At 42.8% G+C, this 17,763-nt stretch overlaps 1 protein-coding gene across 9 annotated transcripts in view; it reads right to left on the minus strand.

Moving 5' to 3' along the window:
• The window catches only part of ccdc30 (coiled-coil domain containing 30), a 159,417-nt gene that overhangs the window by 111,319 nt on the left and 30,335 nt on the right, over window positions 1-17,763 (minus strand). For 7 of the 9 annotated variants that reach the window (XM_043675691.2, XM_043675687.2, XM_043675693.2 and 4 more), the window contains 2 exons: window positions 13,518-13,589; window positions 9,169-9,284 (listed from right to left, as the gene is read on the minus strand). In XM_043675691.2, coding sequence (XP_043531626.2) covers window positions 9,169-9,284; window positions 13,518-13,589 — 188 coding nt within the window. The remainder of the gene's footprint in view (window positions 1-9,168; window positions 9,285-13,517; window positions 13,590-17,763) is intronic. The other 2 variants (XM_087980519.1, XM_043675689.2) reach the window with 1 other exon arrangement.

Below are 17,763 nucleotides of genomic sequence, written 5' to 3' on the forward strand. Positions count from 1 at the left end.
TTTGGCTACAGAGTCAAGACCAGGTTACACCAATTGGAAGATGGCAAGAAAGACAGTTTATTTCAGGGGACAAAGTTTAGCTTAGGGAATGGCCATGCATGAGGCATGGCTGACGCAAGGTGATGTATAAAGTTCAGGTAGGTGCAATGGTCCTGAACAAGCACATGGACCATGTGAAAGCTGCAAACTCACAAATGGTTGGGAACAAAACATGCGCGCTCCTCAACAGTCTTCCCAACTGTTCCAGAACCCATGGGTCCTCCCTCTCCATCAAGCATTGAAGAAACCTCACAATCTGAGATGGATACAGTGGATATTGCCACCTTGATGCCTTTGTCGCCTGATGGATAGAATGAATTTCTTCCGAGACACTCTGGGCGCAAGAGCTGAGCTACCACCCATATCAAAGACAAAGTTGGAGGAACCTGACCCAGTGCTAAAACATTCCTGGAGGAGCTATGGCCTATGTCCTCGGATCCAGAAGTTGAGGGATGGAGTGATTGTAAAGAGGTCAACCAGATTTGGGCTATTAATCAGGTCCAAACAGGGAGCCCTAGCTGACAGATAAGATCAGGAGTGTCAGATATCTGGTTCATGCTGAGAGCTGGCTCTGAGCGAGCTGATTCAGTGTCAAGGACTCTCCATATGTAAGTAAAGGGTGACTCGGTGATGGGTTACCAGCCTCTGTGGAGTTATTTCAGTGACCCCATCACTTAGGTATTTTGTTTCCATTTCTGATTAGCTATCTGGGCAATTAACATTATATCAAGTCAAAATCTAAATGATCTTTCATTTTATCATTATTCTGCCAATTAAGACAGCAGCCATTACATCCACTGGTTCATAAACTAGTACACATGGGCATTGCTAATCAAATTAAATCAACTAAATCACCCACAAATATAATGCTTCAGCTGGGATATATTTTCTCACTTCTTCACACAGTAACCCACTTTTACTTTTGCTTTGAATCAGTGTCTATATAAAACATGCAAAATTATCCTCTGTTTGTTTCATGTTGCTATAGAAGTCAATTCAGATTAACTAGTTGAGAAGTATATCCACCGATTCCTTTCACTTTCCTTAAGTCATTCACACTTACAGCAACACTCCCAAGTTTGGCCTTGTGCATACTGAACTATTTCTATCAATGCATTGGACAGCAACAATTGTCATAGCGGTGCACTCCCCTATTTGTTAAAGCCTCTACATTCATATGCCTGATCTTTAATTGGTTATATCTGTTCGTTATGGCACTTCTTCCTTCACTGATTCTTGTTCATCTATGATTATTTCGATCTCTGCTTTGCCCTTCTCTCTGCCTCACAAGAGTTCAACTCTACCAATGTCCTATTTATCCTGTTCTGCAAAGATTTTGTCACCAAATGGTTATAGGAAATATCCTGTCCTTCTGAACATTTCCCCCAGCACTGCTCCTAAACTTCCCATCACGTCTTTAATATAAAGCTCCCCTTTCTGCACCATCACCTCAGCCACTCTTGGATGCATCGTTGACATCTTTAGCTTTTTTCCACCAAATTGGTTTAATACAGACCACAATCCTGACATCTCTAAAATCTCTCTGTAAGATGAAGGTGAAAAGAAATGTTTTTTCTCTCAAATGGTCATAGGTCTGTGGAACTCCTTTCCCCAGAGAGTGTGGAGGCAAGGTCATTGAATAGTTTTAAGATGGAGATAGTATTTTGATCAGTAAATGAATAAGAGTACTGTGAGATATGCAGGAAATGGAGATTAGACCACAGTCAAATCAGCAATGATTTTATCCAGGGATGGCTTAAGGGGCTGGAGGCCAACTCCATCTCCTGATTCATATGTTTGTATATTCATATAAGACATCTAGCCTGCTCTTTTCTGTGTCACTGGTTCTGAAAGAACCACAATTTGTGACCATGCCTCTCCCTTTCCAATAGGCAAACAACATGCACCTTTGGAGCCAAATGCTAGTCAGAGTCAGCAACTTCAGGAAATAAAGGGAGTGAATGGGCAAAGAATGTTTTTTTTTAAGAAAACAAACAAGTCTAAGTTAACAATTTTTTTTCTTATGCTTCCCAATGGGGATAGTGGTGAGTCAATCCCTTGTCACTCTTACGCACCTTTTCTCAGCCAATTCTGGTTGTTTTCATTATTTCCACTGGAATCATGTCAAATTGGTGAAAATAGCCATAAATATTCTACCCATTTGATTAGCATCACCTGTGCAAGGAAATACCAGTGGAAATAAAATCATATTTCCACTGAGGCCACGTCACAATGGCAGTGACATCACAGTACAATTGTTATATATCTCCATGAGTGGCACTGACACAGTGGTTTTTTTTTAGATTAGATTACATTACAGTGTGGAAACAGGCCCTTCGGCCCAACAAGTCCACACTGACCCGCCGCAGCGCAACCCACCCATACCCCTACATTTACCCCTTACCTAACACTATGGGCAATTTAGCATGGCCAATTCACTTTACCTGCACATCTTTGGACTGTGGGAGGAAACCGGAGCACCCGGAGGAAACCCACGCAGACACGGGGAGAACGTGCAAACTCCACACAGTCAGTCGCCTGAAGCGGGAATTGAACCCGGGTCTCTGGCGCTGTGAGGCAGCAGTGCTAACCACTGTGCCACCGTGCCGTGCTCAATCTGAAGGACAAAGTCTTCTAACTCAAGGAAAGAGCACAATGACTACTCGAAACATTTTCATCAGCATACAGCAACAGAAATAACTTAATACAGAAATCTGATGATCTGAGGATCCCACAAAAGTCCTTTCCAGAGCCCCACTTTAAAACTATGGATGTGATTTGCCCCTCTTCCTGGGGGTGGTGAGAAAGATGGCAAGGAGGACCATGGGTAAATTTTTCAACTCACCAATTAATGGCCACTTAAGGGCCTCAATCATCTGCTTTGCAGGTGGGCAAGAAAGATGTCTAGTTGACTGGGTAACCATGGCAACCTGCCTGGATGTTGAAGAGGGAGCCTCCAATTGCTCCAATTTGGGGGCAATCAGAGGCACAAAGAAGAGGCAGGAGTGTGGCCTTTGAAAACCAAACCCCTGCCCTTGCTACTGATCCCCTGAATGCCATCTCCCCACAAACCTGTGAGATGAAGATATAAGGAATTTATTCTCGCCACTGAATGCTCTGCAAGTAACCTTGACCTGATGGACCTTGGAACCCAGAAGCTCCGGGCCTCCACTTGGGCAGGAGCATCTGTAGGTATAGGCAGCCAGTGTCAAGGCCTTAATGAGCTGATTGACAGGTGATCCAGTGAATTATCTCACCAGTGGAGGGCAAAATGTTAGTTGCCACTTAACATGCTCACCCTCACACTCTGGGGTAGAAAAAAAAAGCAATCGCTTCCTATGTCATGACCATTGCGTGATATTATATGACTCTAATAAAGTTTAAATTCATACTACTGAGCTGATAGAGCAAAATATTCTTTAACAATATTAGGAATTCTACATATCCGTTATTTAAATTTTTGATGACTTTAGCTTTCTTATTCCCCTACTCTCCTGAAGATGCTGCTTCATGTTAAGTTGCTGACCCACTGGCACCAACTATCTTTTGTTATCATATCCATCAAATCTCTGTTTTGAAATAGTCTTATCATTGAGAATTAGTAGGCTACTTGGGTGAGACAGATGTCACACCTCACCCCAATTTTGACCTTGCCGGATATTCAGCGCTCAGGACAGAATTTCCCAGATGGTGGACTGGCTCTCCCCAATGTACAGAATTTCAGTAGGATACACATCCATGTCAATAATAGTTATTTAATGCTCCTTGGGAGTGTTAATCAGCGAATGGCAGAATGTTCGCCTCTCACTCAGAAGTTCCATCTCCAAAATCTGCCAGCATATCTGCGTTGTGGTAGGCCAGGAATGGGACTACAAGCAGTGCCCACATCCTAACTCCTGGAGTACAGTGTAGGCAGTATCGGGATGGCACTCTTGGGCCTGAGAGAGGGGGAAGATAGTGGGAAAAGTAAGATAGGATTCAAAGTTTGTGCGAAGATTTGTAGCTCGGGTGCTCGTTGTTGTGGTTCTGTTCGCCGAGCTGGAAGTTTTTGTTGCAAACGTTTCGTCCCCCGGCTAGGCGACTTCATCAGTGCTTGGGAGCCTCCTGCGAAGCGCTTCTTTGATTTTTCCTCCGGTGTTTATAGTGGTCTGTCCCTGCCGCTTCCGGTTGTCAGTTTCAGCTGTCCGCTGTAGTGGTTGGTATATTGGGTCCAGGTCGATGTGTTTGTTGATGGAGTTTGTGGATGAATGCCATGCCTCTAGGAATTCCCTGGCTGTTCTCTGTCTGGCTTGCCCTATGATAGTAGTGTTGTCCCAGTCAAATTCATGTTGCTTGTTGTCTGCGTGTGTGGCTACTAAGGATAGCTGGTCGTGTCGTTTTGTGGCTAGTTGATGTTCATGTATGCGGATTGTTAGCTGTCTTCCTGTTTGTCCTATGTAGTGTTTTGTGCAGTCCTTGCATGGTATTTTGTACACTACATTCGTCTTGCTCATGTTGGGTATCAGGTCCTTCGTTTTGGTGAGTTGTTGTCTGAGCGTGGCTGTTGGTTTGTGTGCCGTTATGAGCAAGACTAATGTAGTGTACAAAATACCATGCAAGGACTGCACTAAACACTATATAAGACAAACAGGAAGACAGCTAACAATCCGCATACATGAACATCAACTAGCCACGAAACGACACGATCAGCTATCCTTAGTAGCCACACACGCAGACAACAAGCAACATGAATTCGACTGGGACAACACTACTATCATAGGGCAAGCCAAACAGAGAACAGCCAGGGAATTCCTAGAGGCATGGCATTCATCCACAAACTCCAACAACAAACATATCGACCTGGACCCAATATACCAACCACTACAGCGGACAGCTGAAACTGACAACCGGAAGCGGCAGGGACAGACCACAATAAACACCGGAGGAAACATCAAAAAAGCGCTTCGCAGGAGGCTCCCAAGCACTGATGATGTCGCCTAGCCAGGGGACGAAACGTTTGCAACAAAAACTTCCAGCTCGGCGAACAGAACCACAACAGTAAGATAGGATTTTTAATGGAGAGGGGTTGGCTTGGTCCACCTCCAAACGGACCCCACCACCAAGGATATATTTCCCTCCCCTCCCCTATCAGCGTTCCGAAAAGACCACTCCCTCCGTGACTCCCTCGTCAGATCCACACCCCCACCAACCCAACCTCCACTCCCGGCACCTTCCCCTGCAACCGCAGGAGGTGCAAGACTTGCGCCCACACCTCCCCCCTCATTTCCCTCCAAGGCCCCAAAGGAAACTTCCATATCCGCCACAAATTCACCTGCACCTCCACATACATCATCTATTGCATCCGCTGCACCCGATGTGGCCTCCTCTATATTGGGGAGACAGCCCGCCTACTTGCGGAGCGTTTCAGAGAACACCTCTGGGACACCCGGACCAACCAACCCAACCACCCTGTGGCTCAACACTTAAACTCCCCCTCCCACTCCACCAAGGACATGCAGGTTTTTGGACTCCTCCATCGCCAGACCACAACAACACGACGGTTGGAGGAAGAGCGCCTCATCTTCCGCCTAGGAACCCTCCAACCACAATGGATGAACTCAGATTTCACCAGTTTCCTCATTTCCCCTCCCCCCACCTTGTCTCAGTCAAATCCCTCGAACTCAGTACCGCCTTCCTAACCTGCAATCTTCTTCCTGACCTCTCCATCCCCACCCCACTCTGACCTATCACCCTCACCTTGACCTCTTTCCACCTATCGCATTTCCAATGCCCCTCCCCCCAAGTCCCTCCTCCCTACCTTTTATCTTAGCCTGCTGGACACACTTTCCTCATTCCTGAAGAAGGGCTTATGCCCGAAATGTCGATTCTCCTGTTCCCTGGATGCTGCTTGACCTGCTGCACTGTTCCAGCAACACATTTTCAGCTTTTTAAATGGAGAGGCTGGGTAGATGGATGCTGAAAATGTGTTGCTGAAACAGCGCAGCAGGTCAGGCAGCATCCAGGGAACAGGAGAATCGACGTTTCGGGCATAAGCCCTTTTTCAGGAATGATTGAATGAATAGATGGAAGCACTGACAGAGGGAGATTTTGGATGGGATACCTGATGCCAAAAAAGGAGCCCTTCAAGGAATCACCCACCCACTTCATGCCCAAGCCCAAGTTGAGTGATCTGGCTGGCTTTCTACTTGCCCTGAACTAGTCTACAAGCCTCGAAATCTAGGTCAGGTGAGGAGCAGCCCCAAGTAGACAAATGTACCTCAGCGAGGCTGGGTAGGCTGCTTTAGGTTTCACCAGCTCTCTGAAAATTTTCCGCTGGGAGAGGCAGGAGTGCAGTGGGAAGGCTATCAATGGAAATGTATGCTCCCACTCCCACCCAGTAACAAATCTAAATCTTCTGGCAGGGTCCATAAAATTCTGCCACTGCATTTTCCCATTAATGTCACTCAAGTCAGGAATCAGAACTTTTCACCTGGACAATGCCTTGGATGTTTATCTTTATGAAACATAAAAGGATTGCAGTATTTGTTCACAAAGATTGTCCTTTATTTCTGCATTCCTTTGCAAGCCATGACTCAGTTGGTTGCATTGGGGATAGCATTCAGCCCTTTGGGTTCAAATCCCACTGCAGGACCTGATAGCCATGGATGATGTGTTTATAACATGGACAGTCATGTTTATTATCAACCTGTAAATCATTACTATATACCAACAGCAGCAGTAAGAGCAGGAGAATTGCCTGGTCAGCCATGCTTGATGTTTGGTGGTGTCCCTCAAGCTAAAACCACTTGTGACAGGCTAGCAATCTGTACCAGGAAGAAAACTAGCTATACAGAAACAGACATAAGCATATGCATTGCCTGTCTCATGCCTCACTTGGGAAAGTCTCTGTATAATTACACTACAATATTCATGATATATATATATAATATATATACAAAAAACCACAATTCCTTAAAAGTCATTTACTGCTATGGTTTCAAAGGCATGAATATTTGTGTGTAGTTCTGAAGGAATAGCTTGTCTACCCCTTCATTATTGAAGCTGGGGGAGATGGGATTCAGATCAAATGGCTGGTTCTGTAAAGAAGTTGCAATTTATCTCACTGCCAAATGATGAAAGCTGAAAATCCACTCAGAAATGAGTGACCATTACTGACTTTTGTGTCTAATCTCTCTCCCCGAAACTTCTCTTTTATCCTTGTTCTTTCAAAGTTAAAAGAATACACACTCCATGTAAAAAACATCTCTCTTTCCTGCATCCTCACTGTATTATCATACTGTCTCCTTCTTTAACCTAGGCTTGGCTTTTTGTAGAGTTGAAATGACATTGCAGCCATTAAAAAAGGCATGTGGGTCCCAATTCTGGGATTTTCACTCCCTTTCCCAGCACCCTCAATTGTCACCAGTCACTAGACCATTCACTGCACTCCAAGATGGCTGACTGCAAAGCAGGGGTACATATCTCTTTAGTGGACTCGGACTAGCATTTCCATGATCCATGGTTAGAGGATCTCAGAGGAGTTAAGCACCAGAGACTGGAATAAGGAACATCTTAAAAACGGATTTCAAAAGGCCATCAAAAGGCCTCACGATCCCTATATTCCAAATCAATGCCAATTCATGCTCCCTCACCCAATCCCAAATCTCCTTTGCCCCCATGCCAATTCAATGTCAACTCATGTTCTCCAATGGCCCCTTATACTTTCCATACTGATACCTGACCCTTCCAAGCTCATTCACCTAGAATGCACTATGTACAAAAACCCCAAGAACCCTATGTAACATTAGCATGTGTGAAATTGCTTAGAAAATAAACATCCGTTCATAATTCTTGGGGGAGAAAACCCTATAAAAGTGTCAATTAAACAGATTACTAAGGTCTAAGAACAAGAACTTTAAACACTTTGTACCTCTTAATCTTACATAAATAAACACTGAGGCATTGTTAACAAAAATCACAAAGAAAAAAAAACTTCTTGTAGTCACATAAAGATATAAAAAAGTCAACAGTTCTCCCAAGATCCAACCATTAAGAAGTAACTCAATAAACTCTGTTTACACAGCAGAGGGACCTCCACCACCCTGAGAGCCCACAGCATTTAGAGTCATTGAGATGGACAGCATGGAAACAGACCCCTCGGTCCAACTCGTTCATGCTGACCAGACATCCTAACCTAATCTAGTCCCATTTGCCAGCACTTGGCACATGTCCCTCATATACCCATCCAGATGCCTTTTAAATGTTGTAACTGTACCAACCTCCACCACCTTCTCTGGCAGCACATTCCATACATGCACCACCCTCTGCATGAAAATGTTGCCCCTTAGGTCCCTTTTAAATTTTTCCCCTCTCATCCTAAATCTATGTCCTCTAGATCTGGATTCCCCCACCCCGGGGGAAAAAATACCTTGTATATTTACCCTATTCATGCCCCTCATGATTTTATAAACCTCTATAAGGTCACCCCTTAGGCTCCAGCACTCCAGGGAAAACAGCCCCAGCCTGTTCAGCCTCTCCCTATAGCTCAAATCCTCCAACCCTGGCAACATTCTTGTAAATCTAACCTTGCTAACCAGTCTACCATGACAAACCTTGCTGAACACCTTACAGAAATCCATATAGATCACGTCCACCGCTCTGCCCTCATCAATCCTCTTCGTTATTTCTTCAAAAAACACTTATCAAATTTGTGACATGATTTCCATGCACAAAGCTGTATTGACTATCCCTAATCAGTCCTTGCCTTTCCAAATACATGTCAATCCTGTCCCTCAGGATTCCCTCCAACAACGTGCCCACTACCAATGTCAGGCTCACCATTCTATAGTTCCCTGGGTTTTCCTCACAACCTTTCTTATTTTGTGGCCTTCCTGTGTGGTGTCTACTCTGCTTGCTGCTGGTTGAATGCCAATTTCGCAGTAAGAGGCTCTTAAATAGACATTAATTGCTTGATGAAGGCACAGAAATGACATCCACAAGCTTTCCCAGCCCAGATTTAATGGAGCAGAGGTGGGAAGGTTACATGGACCGCAATTCACCCCCGCCTGCCTCCAAACCAGCCTCAGGGGAGGGCACTACGTTCTGCTCATTGTATTCAATATTGTAACTAAATTGATGCAAGTTACTTACTACTTCTAAAAGGGATTTCCGTTCTGAATCCAATGATCGTACACGCTCACGTAGTGCCAGGATTTCCTCATCCAGTTTGCTGTTCTGTTCTTTGGCTTTATCTAGTTCCATGAAGTCTGTGAAAAAAAGAAGGAGATTTGAATCTTTTTCAGGCAATTCCTTCTTCTCTACTTGCTCTTTGATGGATTCTTCCTTTTTGTCTTGCATTTTTTCCAGCTTTCCCTCTTCTACAGGTAGAGGCAATTCCTTGCTGTCTGAAATCAAGTCCTTCTCTTTACTGATCTGTTTTTTGTGTTTTTTACTGAGTTTCTTGTTTTTTGCAAGCACTTCCTTTCTTACAGGCTGTTTTGCCTCAGTTAAATTCGGATTGTCCATAATTCAGCTAGTGATTGCACATTGCCCCAAAATATATATATTAGTGTGTCAGGGAAAAACAATAATATTGGGCAACTTTTGGACCATCACTAGCCTGATGGTTACCTTCAGCCATTTGGCTGTGGTTGACCAATACTTAACAAGGTGCTGTTTCAAAAGCTTTTGCCGCCTTCAATGAACACAATCAACATGTAGCTGTGACGTCATGCTTTATGATGCAAAAGTGTTCTTTCTCTTTTTTATGAAGACTGCTTACTTTTGAAGTTGTGTCCTCTAAACACAGAATGATTGAGTTCAATTGTGAATGCACATATGTATCAGTATGTTTGGGCTATGGGTATTTCACAAATTGACAGATGAACCATGTGAAGCCATTTGATAACTACACCAGTTGCGTGGTTTTAAGAGAAAATGATGTGACCTTTTACTTATGTCTTGGTGATGTATAGTCGACTGCATTCACTAGATAGTTGTGCCATCAATTTTTTTTCCCAGAACAACTAACTCTGCCATCTCTGTTCCTCACATGAAGGCAAAGACTCTTGCTGATTTAACATTTAATCAACAAGGGAGATCAAGGTCCGAAGTCAGGAACAATCAGAATGTACAAACCACCAGCAATATAAGGCGAGATCTCAGGGAGATCAGAAGCCTGAGGCACATCAAATGTATTAGTCTGGAGGATTGGAAGGTTTAATTACGCAGTGATTGGAACAATTGGGGAAGCTTTAGGAATGGTAATAATCACAGGGGTTGGTGAAGTAGATATCCAGCAGGTAAACAGAAAAGTGATTAACTTTTTAATACCAATTAGGAGTGAGAATGTTGATTTTGTTTTCATTCCTACTTCTTAAACACTGAAATATTGAGGTTAACTGCAATATCCTCATCACTGATTCAGTCGAGGTCATATTTTTACATAAATAAAGAAAAACTTCAGGAATGACACTTTATACTATCCTACCTGACCATTTCCTTATCAGATTGATCACCAATTATTATATTTTTCCATTAACGTCCATCACACACCAATAGCTGGGTCTGACAGGGTTGAAGATTGGGGCCAGAAAATAGTATCCCAACATTCCTAAAAAGAGCTCAATAGATTTAAAACAAGACAACACAAGAGATCTCTAGGAACAATGGGTAAAGGATGATGTAAGCTTTTAAATACTTCATAAAATGAATAGTTCTGGAACCTTTGACATGTTTTCACTATGATGAAATGAAACTGGAGAGTTCTGCACATTGTGGGACCGTTTTGAATGGCATTAAAGAGTTGCATCCTGGCCAGTCACATGGAAAATAGCCTGTGTGAGGAAGAAGGGGATTGAAAGTTTGCAGAAATAACTTTTATTTTAGGTCCACTTCCCAAATGGAAAGATTTATCACTTGGAGCTGAATACTGAGTACAAGATTTTCAGTGTTCAAGATAAAATTTTAAGCAGTAGTTTTGCAGATTGGTAACAGTTGAAGCTGGTTCAATATGTCACTGCTATTCTAAGGTTAAACCTTTTGAAATTAAATTTATAGAAATCATGTTATCTTTTAATAAAGCTTATGAGGCAGGGGATCATAGATTGAGACAAACTATAGCTTTAACATATACCAGTGATGCCAAAAGACATTACCCAAACAGTAAGTTATCAATCTTGCAATCATGCTATAGGAAGGCACTCAACAGGTAGGGATCATTTTAGCTAAAGGGATAGGAAATTTTCTTGCTTTCCTTACATTCTTATGTCTTATAACTATCATATTTTAGATCAATTGTTAGGCTTTTTGAAGGATGTAACACAGCATAAATGATATCTTTCCAGTAAGGTCTTGTACTTTTTAAATTACAAAATATTCCATGGCTTTCCCCAACCTTCTAAGCCTGAATCCAAGTCTTCCCTCAGCTCCAACCTTAATTTGTTCATGCGGTGTTTGAGATTACCTTGGTCAGGAGGCTTGGGAGGTCCCATCTCTCCTTTCGTAACCTTGCTCCTTCTACTGAACACACAACTTTCCAATATGTTCACCAAGCTAGCTTATGGTGTAAATGGTTCTCCACTTACCTCTAGCTCAAAGTTCTATCCTCAACCTCAACATCTTCAATCGCCCATTCCTCACCAAAGACCTTGGAGATGCTAATAAAGGCAAAATATTGCAAATGCTGGAAATCTGAAACAAACACAGGAACACAGTATAAACTCAGCAGGTTTGGCAGCACTTGTGGTGTAAGAAACAGAGTTAATTCTGCAAGTCCAGTATGATTCTGAACTTCATAAGAAGAGTATACTGGACTCAAAATGTTAACTCTTTCCTTTTCCACAGATGCTGGTAGGCCTGCTGAGTTTCTCCAGCATTTTCTGTGTTTGTTCCTTGAACATGTTGTTGCATTCCAAATCTCTTTCACAATTCAAGATTTGTATATTTCCAATAAGATATCTGCCCTGGTCAAGGCACCGAAACAGTTTTTATTAAATGATAAATCTCAATCCACCTTGTTCCTTTCAAACAGTTTGCAACATTCAGTATATTGACCCCACTACCCTTCTATAGCATACATTTCTGTTGACCAGCACAATGGGAGTGCTCTTGATTTCACTCAAAGATGATCAATTTTAGTGACAGCACTTTTGGCATTGGTTGGTCTTCTCGTTCTTTAATCTTTGGAATGCCCAAGAATTGACCTTTGACCCCCCCAACCCCAAATCCTCTTCTACATTCTGCGTTATCTGTGAACATGGGGTCAGTTTCTACCCATATAGGATAATACCTAGCTATACCTAGCTATCACCTCTCTCTTTCTTCACCATATTTGAGGCGCCAGTGGCAAAACCTTAGGCTAAATAGCTACTTCTGCTCTATACTTAACTGGTTTTGTGGGCGGCATGGTGGCACAGTGGTTAGCACTGCTGCCTCGCAGCGCCAGAGACCCGGATTCATTTCTTGCCTCAGGCAACTGACTGTGTGGAGTTTGCACATTCTCCCCGTGTCTGCGTGGGTTTCCTCCGGGTGCTCCGGTTTCCTCCCACAGTCCAAAAATGTGCAGGTTAGGTGAGTTGGCCATGCTAAATTGCCCATAGTGTTAGGTGAAGGGGTAAATGTAGGGGAATGGGTCTGGGTGGGTTGCGCTTTGGCGGGTCGGTGTGGACTTGTTGGGCTGAAGGGCCTGCTTCCACACTGTAAGTAAGTAATCTAATAAAGCATTGGCTTCAATATTGTCAAATGAATGAAAATGTAATGAATAAATTGAGATAGAAATGCTGTAATAATGAAGCCAATGATTCCATTACCTTGAGGAGAAAGTGAGGTCTGCAGATGCTGGAGGTCAGAGCTGAAAATGTGTTGCTGGAAAAGCGCAGCAGGTCAGGCAGCATCCAGGGAACAGGAGAATCGACGTTTCGGGCATAAGCCCTTCTTCAGGAAAGAAGGGCTTATGCCCGAAACGTCGATTCTCCTGTTCCCTGGATGCTGCCTGACCTGCTGCACTTTTCCAGCAACACATTTTCAGATTCCATTACCTTGGCTACTAAAGGCCAAACTGGAAAAGGTAAAGCTTATGAGTATCATGTGTTTAGCCACCATTTAAAGAGATGACACAAGTCTGACTTCCATTGACCAGCAAACACTTGTGAAACACATGACTTGTGAAACAGCAAACACATGATTGTGAAACATGACAATCAGTAGTATTGGAAAAGGCTGGAATTAAGGCAATTCTGATTGCTGGGGCAAAGCAAAAGTGTGAGGTAGCAAGCTGTTCACATAAGGTTTGGCTGTGGGGCTGGGTAGTGTGTGACATTGGACAGGTTGTAAAATTAAAGTACTCACGGGAGTTGGAATTCAGGAACTAACCTAAGCAGTTATATGCGTAAGGCTAATGCTGCGTGGAAAAGCCAATTTTAAAGCCAACTGAATTTTAAGGATTGCTGAAAATGAATAGGACCAACTTTAAAACCCACAAAATTACAAGTCACACATACCGCTCTCTACCAACTTAGACACCTCCTCCTTCAGCGTTTTGATCTCCTGACAAGCAGTCTGAAGAGTTGTGTCTGAATGACAGAGAACATACAGCCAAATGTTTAAGTTGTACAGTGTATGAAAACAAATTGATCAAATTTGCACAAGGAAATCACCTAAGAAATTATTCGTCTTTCTCCCCCCATCTCTCGTGAACATGGCAAGATTGATTCTATCATCTTTCAATGTCATACATATTTTGTGTACGAGCATAAAGATCATTAAGCAAGTAAAGAGTTTCTGGAAACAGGGATCTTTCTTCTGTTGAAGAAAGATCATGGAACTTGTAATGTTAATGCTGCTTTCTCTCCACAGATACTGCCACACCTGCTGGGTTTCTCCAGCAATTTCTGTTTTTGTATCAGATTTATAGTCTCCACAATTCTTTGTTTTATTACACCAACTTTGTGTTGCCTTCAGACTTAAATGGTTTCTCTTGGAATCCATGTCCATAGATCCCTCAAAGTTGCTACCCAAGTTGATAGGGTTGTTAAGGAGGCGTATGGTGTGTAGCTTTTCTTAGCGGGGGATTGAGTTTAAGAGCTGCAAGGTTATGCTGCAGCTCTTAAGAGCTGTGGTTAAACCACACTTGGAATATTGTGTTCAGTTCCGGTTCCCTCATTGCAGGAAGGATATGGAAGCTTTAGAGAGGGTGCAGAGGAGATTTACCAGGATGCTGCCTGGACTGGAGGGCATGTCTTATGAAGAAAGGTTGGGGGAGCTAAGACTTTTCTCACTGGAGCGAAGAAAGGTGAGAGGTGACTTGATAGAAGCATAGATAGAATGAATAGTCAGAGACTTTTATCCAGGGCAGAGATGGTGATCACAAGGCAACATAATTTTAAGGTAAATGGAGAAAGGTTTGGGGAGATGTCAGAGGTCGGTTCTTTACAGAGCGCGGTGGGTGCATGGAATACACTGCCAGCGGTGGTAGTAGAGTTAGATACATTAGGGATATTTAAACAACACTTGGATAGGCACATGGATGATAGCAAAATGAAGGGTATATGGGTTAATTTGATCTTAGGGTGGGATAAAAGGTTGGCACAACATCAAGGGCCGAAGGGCCTGTACTGTACTGCTCATGTTCTGTGTGTTGCCAGTGCAAACTATAGCATCGATTGACTCCATGCAGCTGGGAGCACAAAAATGTAACTTGTTAGCACCAGTTAGTTTGTCTGTACTGCTTAAAGTTGGCCAGCAACTCTTATGAGGGGTATATTTTGGTTGGGCAGGTGATGGTGAATACATAACAAGTGAATCTGATGCAGAAAATAGTGAGGAATGGCACAATATGGAGAGAGGTGTTCTAAACCTACACTGCAGGGCTTGGTAGAGGATGTAGAAGGTAGAAGAGTTCTATCCATAGGGAGCCAAGAAACATTCCAGGCACATGCTCAAAAGTTAATGTGAGCAATTAACCATGAAGGTCTGTGCCAGGAGTCATAGCGATGTACAGCATGGAAACAGACCCTTTGGTCCAACTCGTCCATGCCCAAGCCCTGAAAATGTGGATGCTGTTCCACAAAAACTTTAATTACTTCATATGGATGCTTTCCAACTTTTTCCCATTCTGACTCCACTTTGAAGGTTGGAAATTACCACGACCCCAGAGTATGAGGCAGTGGAAATTGGTGGGCACAGGGTTAGTAAGGAGCTGTGAAAGCGAGGTACTGTTTAAATTGCTGTGTTTTTAAAAGAAAACCAGTAATTTTTTACTTGGGTTTTTTTCACAGGAGCAATCAGGCTTCATGGTTAGTTTACTCATGCCCACCATCAAAACAAATGACGATTTTAAGGGATTTCACAGTTGTTATCTACCTGAACGCCAAGAAGGCCTTTGACAGGGTGCTGCACAGGAGGCTACTGAGTAAGATAAGGGCCCATAGTGTCAGAGGCAAGGTGCTAGTAAGAAAAGAAGCCGAGCTGTCTGGCAAAAAGCAGAGAGTGAGTATAAAAGGATGGCTGCCGGTGATAAGCGGTATTCCGCAAGGTTCAGTGTTGGGCCATAACTTTTCACTTTATACATTAACGATCTGGATGAAAGAACTGAGGGCATTATGGCTACATTTGCAGATGATACAAAGATAGGTAGAGGAACAGGTGGTACTGAGGAGGCAGGGAGGCTGTAGAAGAATTTTGACAGGTTAGGAGAGTAGGCAAGAAGTGGCAATGGAATGCAACGTGAGAAAGTGTGAGGTCATGCACTTTGGTGGGAAGAAGAGGCATGGGTTACTTTCTAAATGGGGAGAAAATTCAGAAGTCTGAAGTGCAAAGAGACTTGGGAGTTCTAGTCCAGGATTCTTTCAAAGTAAATTTGCAGATTGAATCAGTAGTTAGGAAGCCAAATGCAACGATGGCATTTATTTTGAGAGGACTTCAATATAAGAGCAGGAGAATGGGATTGAGAAACTTAACAGCCATGATTGAATGGCGGAGCAAATTCAATGGGCTGAATGGTCTAATTTCTACTCCAAAGTCTTATGGTCTTGTTACCACTCTATCCCAGCTCTAAGGCATCCATTGTTACCTTGGAGCTTGTGACCCCAAAATTTTACACTGGCCTGGATGTTTCATTCTTCAGCCAGGCCTTCTAAGCCTAGAGTTGTTCTAGGTTTTCTAATAAAGCTATCTGCAGTCTCCTCCAACAGAAGTCAACAGGTAAAAGCACATGGAAAACAAACATTAGGGGAATATTTAAAGGTGATGACATTACTTTAGTACACGATATAATGAGATCATTTATAATTTTGGCTTGGAATGTTTATTTTGTAATGATGTTCATTTTTGCAATGTGACTAAGTGGACAATATTGTAGTGACAGAGAGGTGCAGGCTATTGGTGACTGGGAATTAGGGTTGAGGTTACTGGTATTGCCTCAACTGAGTTCTCCATGGACTGACTAGGGAGGGAGGGACTATCTAGCATGCCTCCTTACCTTCTCATATTCAAAGAGCACATCAGTTGGTGGTAACACAACCTATAGGAGACATTACAAATCTGACACCACTTTTCTGAGTACTGCTGGGCTCCTGATGAGTGCTTCAGCAGTATAAGTATGCTAATGGTATGTTCCATCACACTGCATGTGGTAGCATGGTTTTTATTGTATGCTAGCTGAGCACCATGCATGTGTTGGGCAACATTTAATAGTCAAAAGCCCTTGTAACCATCTTATGGTTTGCTGTGCTGACGCAACTGTAGCTGGTACAGTGAACTGTAGCAGAATAAAGACATGACCAATGTGCCGTATATTTTTCTATTGAACACGATATGTTCATTTAAGAAGATGGGCCATTTAACACTTTGAATGCTGTTGTGTACACTTAGGAACTTAACAAGGCTGATTTGGGTGTGGGATGTGTGGGAACGTTTGGGTTGCATGGACATTGTGTAGCTTAGAGGGAACAGTAAACACTACTACTGCCAGGACAGTAGGCATTGACCTACGTTATGTGATACCAATGCTCACACACTAGGTGGATGTGAAGGTAATGGAATTATTTTTCTAGTTCCAGTATAGGACTGAATTGATGCTGGCACCCACTGATTTACGCACATGCAGCCAAAGGCACCCTACACCATAGCAAAGTGTGAAATCCAAGAGAAGGTGCTTGCAAGTACTTCCAAATAAACCTGTTGGACTATAACCTGCTGTTGTGTGATTTTTAACTTTATCCAGCCGAGCCCAACACCAGCACCTCTACAACATTCCAGGTTTAGCTTTTACATTTTACTGTCTTTATGAAGTGTTCCTTAATTGCACCGCAATAGTATGTAGTCAGTGTGAATGAAGTCCCCATCAAAGCTGGAAGTTTCATCGAGTGTTACTGCATCTTGAATCGCTTATCAGTGTGGAAAACTCATTAAACAAATGGTATCTTGGAAATATCAAATCTGATTTTCTGCTTTCAGAAGCTGCAAAATAACTATCTCGTTTTAAAAGAATCTGGAAGTTAATTGTTTGATTGAAATAAATCCCTCTTTGTTTCAGGAAAATAAAAATGAATTATCAAAATTTCCTGGATTTTTAACATCTTTATATTTGTTCATGGGATGCGGGTGTCACTAAGCCAGCATTTAGGGCCCATCTCTAATCACACTAACTGAATGGATTGCCAGCCTATTTCAGAGAACAAATAAAAGTCAATCACATTGCTGAGAGCCTGGAGTCACATATCAGGCAATGATGACAGATTTCCTTCC

This window comes from Chiloscyllium plagiosum, unplaced genomic scaffold (assembly GCF_037043375.1).
Source record: "Chiloscyllium plagiosum isolate Xiang-an unplaced genomic scaffold, Cpla_swu_hap1 HiC_scaffold_37, whole genome shotgun sequence".
In the NCBI taxonomy this organism is placed as follows: Eukaryota; Metazoa; Chordata; class Chondrichthyes; order Orectolobiformes; family Hemiscylliidae; genus Chiloscyllium; species Chiloscyllium plagiosum.